The sequence below is a fragment of the Sinocyclocheilus anshuiensis genome, unplaced genomic scaffold, assembly GCF_001515605.1.
Source record: "Sinocyclocheilus anshuiensis isolate Anshui unplaced genomic scaffold, SAMN03320099.WGS_v1.1 scaffold567, whole genome shotgun sequence".
Lineage (NCBI taxonomy): Eukaryota > Metazoa > Chordata > Actinopteri > Cypriniformes > Cyprinidae > Sinocyclocheilus > Sinocyclocheilus anshuiensis.
Window position 1 is genome coordinate 229,021 of NW_015549600.1, and position 7,245 is coordinate 236,265.

The window sequence follows — 7,245 nt, forward strand, 5'->3', positions numbered from 1 at the left end:
AATATTTTTTTACCAAAGTTTCTTGTGCTCATCAAGGCTGTATTTATTTGATCAAAAATACAGAAAAAAACCCTATTATTTTGTGAAATATTATTTCAATTTAAAATAACAGTTTCTATTTTAATATAGTTTAAAATGTAATGTATTCCTGTGATGCAAAGCTGAATATTCAGTATCATTACTCCAGTCTTCAGTTAACGAATCCTGAAAAAAGTATCACCGTTTCAAAAAAAAATATTTGGCAGCACAACTGTTGCCAACATTGATAACTCTAATAATAAATCAGCATATTAGACTGATTTCTTAAGGATCATGGGGATAAAAAGTGATAGTAAAGACTCATATGGTTAAAAAATATTTTAATTTTAAATAAATGCTGTTCTTTTTAACTTTTTATTCATAAAAGAATCCAGAAAAAAGTATCAGTTTCCAAAAAAAACAAAAAACAAAACATGAAGCAGCACAACTGTTTCCAGCACTGATAATAAATAGCTTTGCATCACATAATTAAATTATATTTTAAAGGATATTAAAATTGAAACCATTATTTTATATTGTAATAACATTACATTTTGCAAGATTACTGTTTTTTTTTTCTGTATTTTTGATCAAATAAATGCAGCCTTGATGAGCACAAGAGAAGACTGGAGTAATGATGCTGAAAATTCAGCTTTGATCACAGGAATAAATTATATTTTACAGTATATTAAAACAGAAAACCAATATTAGAAATTGAAATAATATCTCACAATATTACAGTTTTTTCCTGTATTTTTGATCAAATAAAATACAGCCTTGATGAGCACAACAGAAATCTTACTGATCCCAAACTTCTGAACGGCAGTACTTATATATGCTAATAGGCTATACACACACACCCACACCCACACACACACACACACACACACACACCCACACACATGTGTTGGATTAAAGATGTTTGAAATACTCATCTTCATCTTTGTGCATTTATATGCAGCACAATGTGACAGTAAATGGGACATAAAAATACTCACGCAATAATAATTTATGCAACACTTTTTAAAAAGTAAAAACCTAAAAATAAATGAATGTAGTATTTGCCCACAATGCAAACACTGAAAATTTATATCTCAGTCTGAATGAATCGCTCTAAATCAGACTTTATAAACATTGCTGTCATGCATCCCATCATCTGTACTCTCTTCTAATGTCACAATGTGAGTTTTTATTATTTATTACACATTTATTTGGAAAACCCAACAACAAAAAGTAATTATGCAGCAATGATTTCTCACACCTAATTATTTCTTACACTGAAAATAAATATATAAAATCAAGTATCTGTAACCGTTTTAATGGTTTTTTTCTCTCTCGTTCTCACACACACACACACACGCACACACATACATACACACACACACACACACACATACATACATACACACACACACATACATACATCCACACACACACACACACACACACACCCACACTTCTTTAGTATAATAAATACTCCTGTTTTCCCCCCTTTGATTATAAATGTTGTTACATTATTGTGAGGCGTTGTTTTTCGTGGCCTGACACAGAACTCGCGTCTGACTGCGGGTGCAGCTTTGTTCAGAGAGCGCGTGAATGACGCAGACAATAGAGGCACGCGACGCGACGCGACGCGACGCGTCCAGCAGCCGCATCAGGACGCTCAGCTGATGACAGTTACTCTGATCCGCCTGGATTCCCATTACTCCTCATTTACACTCACATCTCTTTACATAATGACGCTTTTAACCAAATGTATTGCACGATATCAATGCCATTAAACAGGACAGTTCCAACACATTCTCACTATTTCGCGTGCTGTTTTACTTCCGAGATTTAACTAGGAGCTATAGGCCAAAGCCCAGCCTTGGAAGGATAAGTTGAAAACTAAACTTGAATGACTTTGGGTAAGAATAAAATTACTAATTAAAATCTTTCACTTTCACATAAACTTTAAAACGTCGCCCAAAAAGACGTAATTTCTATATTTTGAAACGAGAACAGTCAATATATTATAAAAAAAGACATTTGTTCACGTTTTGCATCACAGAATATGAATATCATCAGTGAAGTGGCTAATGTCAACGTGTGCTAGCATAACAACACGAGTGTGCTTTTCCACGAGACATCAGCAGTTTGACGACTAATCGTGTTAAAAACAAAACGATTACATTTACATGGTTTGACTGAGTCCGTGTTAATTACGACTATTCAACTTACCTAAATAACGTTGACGTTAGCCACCGAGGAAAATGTTGGATATTATGGATAAATCTTTCCCCGGGCGTATCCGGGCGGAACCATTAAATTCGGGGAATGTTTATTATAGACATTTGACGCTGTGACACGCGAATATTCTCGCGAGTTCGCTGGAAATACTTTCAATTTAGTGCAGCGGCAAAACGGCATGCTATAATTATGCGACCTCAGATTAAATATGTGACAGTAATAGCTTTATTTTTAAAGGACACAACGAGTCTAGCGTGATTAAATGACAAATCAACAGCGGGACGGAGTTGGGGCGCCATCTATTGACGAGCAAACGGAACAAAATCATTTGAAAGAAACCACAGTCTGGTTTAGATGTACAGCTTGATTTCGTTTTCAAAAACAATACATCTAAAATTAAATGTGTCAAGTAGCACAGTTACAAATATTATTAGACTATTACAGGCTACTGACTTTCTTTGGATGTACTGTAATCATAAAGACAAATGCTACATCCTTAAACTACAATGCAAAATGATATATGATTTATGTGCGGTAGTAAATTCTAAAGTAGAATTTAACTTTTTAAAAGTAACGTTTACCTTTATTTAAACTTTAGTTAATTTTCTTACCTTTATTTATTAAGTCCTGAAATGTTATAAAAATATAATAAGTCTTAAAATGTTGTAATAATATAATAATAATATTAGTGCTGTCAAACGATTAATCGCATCCAAAATAAACGTTTTTGTTTACATAATATATGAGTGTGTACTGTGTTTATTTATTATGTATATATAAATACACACATACAGTATATATTTTGAAAATATTTACATGTATATACATTTATATATTTATATTTTATATTATATATAAATATATTTAATATATAAACATAACACATTTTTCTTAAATATATACATGCATGTGTTTATATTTATGTGCACAATAAATATACACAGTACACACACATATATTATGTAAACAAAAACTTTTATTTTGGATGCGATTAATCGTTTGACAGCACTAATTTATATATAATAATAAGTGTTCTTCTTTTTCTTCTTCTTATTATTATTAATGTGCAGATAGTGTGGTTTGTTATAAAAAACTTTTTTTAATATGTTTTTGATGTGTAAAATCTATGCTATAATTTAAATTGCACATGTATTATTTATCATGTATTATATGACCCCTTAGTATAAATTAAGCTACACTCAAACTTTTTTCAGTTCAGCACTGTTAACATTTCCCCACTATTTTTACATAATGTATCTTCAAAAGAGACCCGTTTCCAAATTTACGTTATGAAGATTTGATGAAGACATTGTTTTTTCATCAGCCTCTTGTTGAAGGGTGAAACTTCATCTAGGAATAGAATTCATGTAAAGTTCTGTAGGTCAAAAAAAAAGATAAGAAACAGTTTTTTTTCTTAAACTCATTATTTAAAAATAAAGAATTAGTTTGATATGTTTTTGTTATATTTTCGCAACCAATCACGAAAACATAAAAATGTATTTATTTATTGTTTTTGTTCCGAATGTTTATTGCTCCAAATTTTCTCCAAAATGGCCACTGAATGCATCCGTGAACAAATCTAATTTAATATAAAAATATGACATTTGTAAATAAATAAATAACTATTGTTAAATTTTTGTCTATCATGTGATTGGCGTCTAACATCACGTGACGAGACGTCCGTCAGAGCACGGAAGTTGTCATAAGGAGCTAAAAAGAGGGACTGCTGGTGTTATAACCTGAGAACAACTCTCTGCTCGCGTACATACTAGAGACTTGCGAGTGTTTTTCGGATCGTGAGCGATATAAACAGCAGGACAAGTCCGCGGTTTCAGGGCAGAGCTGAGCGGCGAGATGGAGTGGTTTGGAGGCGGCGTGTTTCAAGCTGAACCGGACCGAAAGGAAAACATGCCCCGCGCACACCCACACGAGGTGCTCACAAAGTTCACTAGTGCTTCATTCACATCTCAATGCCTTGTGCTTGTGCTTTAAATCAATACGAGGTTGTGTTTGAACTTGAAGCCACGCGGAAATGTGCTGTACAAGGTGCTTCACCGCAGGATGAGTAAGAGAAGTAAGAGAAAGCCTGCATCTTAAAAGTGAGCTGCCTACCTAGACAACATCTTTGGGCATCACACTAAACGGCTCTTCGGTGCCCAAAGTGCTGTTTAAGGTGGACAGTCAGCTCAAAGTCCACAATATGTGTGACCGTCATCGAGGGGTATTATGTGGATCTCTGATCTGAGATCATGCCCCTGTGTTTTCACGTTGACAAGCTTGTTCTGACAGCTGAGGAAACTGAGTGCTTTATTATTAGATCCATGGAAGTTCCACTGCTAGTGTGATGCATCACAGTTATGCTTTATCTGTGCTTTAGAGTAAATCAGCAACTGCAGACTCTTGAGATCAAAAAATCTCAAACAGCTTGGACCTTTTTTTTTTTTTTTGGCACCCTAAATCAAGCTATTTTTTCATACATTAGAATATGTCCTGTTTAATTCGATTTTTTTCTGAGCAAAAACTCAACAATATATACGTTGTTCTAATTTTTTTACTACTGAAATGTAGGCTAATCTTGTCAGTCGTATTTAGAACAAGAATCATTAAAGATGTCATTTAAGACTCAATTTAAAGATCACAGGGAACCCCCCAAAAACTAATTAATTGTCTCTTAAATCTTTACCAATCTATGCGCCACTACTCGAGTTTTACCCATTTGTCAGCAATTAGCAAATATAATTTAGTATGATCGCTTTTTCTTTTGTGTTTTAATAAGTACAGGTCAGAAGAAGGATGTTTTTTTACATAAATACATCTATTACACTGAATGGTACACAAAATATGGAACATTATTTCACCCATATTTTGACATTTTATTTTCAGTTATTTGAAACATTAAAGTGGACACTTTATTTACATTTAATATACTTTCTAAATATATATATATATTTAGATGTATTGTGCTACAATAACGTGTGTATATATATATATATATATATATATATATATATATATATAACACAAATATACACACACACAGTACTCAACATAAATTAGGTAACTCAATATAAATGGTAAATACATTATATATTTAATAAAAACATAAATAGGCCTATGTCATGTATATTTGTAAAATAAGTAAATTGTCCAATTTTTAAATGAAGGGTTGTAGAGATTAGTACACCCCTGATTAAATTCAACTAACATGTAATAATCTAATACTCAGTGTGTCCTCTTTAACTTTAATTATTCCGCTGTGACCCTTCTTGGCAGAAAGTGTAAAAGTTCATGACAAGTTGTCGCATCTATCCTGTTTCACTTCTGAAGGACAATCTCCTTAAATGCCCTGATCTTTCAAGGAGAGTGTTGCTCAGCTCATCTCTACAGAATCCTGTTCAGATGCTCAAGAGAATTGCGGTTAGGTGAAATCCACTGAAGGAAAGAAAAAAAACCGCCCAACAATGCAGGGAATGAGGAGAGGGTAGCATCTAGTGTTAATTTTGTCAGCTATTTTCATTTTAGTCTTAGTCCCGGGCTAAAATGTCCTTGTTAGCTTTTATCATATTTAGTCAAACTTATCCTATTTAGTTTTAGTCAAGTTTTAGTCGACTAAAAGTCTCAACATTTTAGTCTAGTTTTAGTCAAAGAAAACTTGACATTTTAGCAATAAGATTATTAATTAACCGTACAGTAGTATTCATTTTGGCAGCCATTTTTAATTTAGTGTTAGTCTTACTCAAATGTACATTTTAGTTATATTTACACAAACTTGTCCTGTTTTTGTTTATTCAATGAAATGTATGAGCATTTTAGTCAGGTTTTTTAGTCAATTAAATATTAGTCACATTTTCATCATTCTGTATAATGGTTAAACTGATAAAAAATAATTTTTTTCTCAAAATTATAATCATAATGATTGTTGTCATTTGAGAAATTTACTTTTGCATTTCAGGTATTTCACTTTCTCCAGTAAGCACAAATCAATAGAATGTGGACACATACATGGTGTATTTTACCTCATCTAGTGTACTGATTTATTGTAGGCTTTTTATTATATAAATTAATACCAAAGACTCATGCAATCTCTCTGTCTACATTATGAAAACAGCTAAAACAAACGAAAAATATTATAACAGTGAAATTCCTAGTAATTCCAACACATGTTAGACTGCACCCCATAAACACAATCAAGCCTAGAAAAAACCCACTGAACCACCCCTTTAAAAGCGAAGCTCTGAATCGGGGATTAGAACTCTTGATATCTGGCAACCGCACTCATGAGAGCTCGCGTAGTAGAGGCGTGTAGAGCAGTCTGCAATAACATTTTGTCTCCTTTTTTGGCGAAAATAAAGAGGTTTTTGGTAACGTTTTTACCTTTTTGAATACATTTTAGTCTCGTCTTATTTCGTCAACGAAATTGCATGTTGATATAGTCTTAGATATCGTTTATTGACCTTATTGTCGTCTTGTCTTCGTCTTGTCTTAGTCATGGGAAAAAAGCTCGTCAACGAACATTTTTCGTCATAGTCTTCGTTAACGAAATTAACACTAGTAGCATCTTCTGTTTCCAGTTTTTGTATTGCATCACACAGTGGTCTGTAAATTCATGACAGCATTGATATAAAGCACAACTTGCTCACACCTCAAGCACTCGCACATCCCTATAGAAGAGCTTTACTACCACTGAACTTCACTGTGGCAACCAGGCACTTCTCACCACACTCCTCCTCAAGCAACACCATAATATTTTGTATGCTGTTAGATCCAGATTATGGATTCCCAGAGGTCTATATTTTGTAAATATACACCTTGAAAAAGGTTAAATGAGGTAAACAATAGGGCTGGGTATCGATTCAGATGTTCCAATTCGATTCGATTTCGATTTTCAAGCTCTCTATTCGATTTTCGATTCGATATTCGGTTTCGATTCGATTTTTGATTTCAATTCTCGATTCGATTTGACTATATGAATGAATATAGATAAGATATAAATCCTAT

At 33.0% G+C, this 7,245-nt stretch overlaps 2 protein-coding genes across 5 annotated transcripts in view; one reads left to right on the forward strand and one right to left on the reverse strand.

Moving 5' to 3' along the window:
• The window catches only part of LOC107658665 (exonuclease mut-7 homolog), a 54,659-nt gene extending 52,328 nt beyond the window's left edge, over positions 1-2,331 (reverse strand). Inside the window, exon 1 of the mRNA XM_016447307.1 lies at positions 2,239-2,331. The gene's annotated coding sequence lies outside the window, so the exon portion shown is untranslated. The remainder of the gene's footprint in view (positions 1-2,238) is intronic.
• The window catches only part of cdc37l1 (cell division cycle 37-like 1), an 18,167-nt gene continuing 12,699 nt past the window's right edge, over positions 1,778-7,245 (forward strand). For 2 of the 4 annotated variants that reach the window (XM_016447308.1, XM_016447309.1), the window contains exon 1: positions 3,913-4,179. In XM_016447308.1, coding sequence (XP_016302794.1) covers positions 4,102-4,179 — 78 coding nt within the window. In that variant the 5' untranslated portion in view covers positions 3,913-4,101. Of the gene's footprint in view, positions 1,926-3,911; positions 4,180-7,245 lie in introns of those variants that run through there. The other 2 variants (XM_016447312.1, XM_016447311.1) reach the window with 2 other exon arrangements.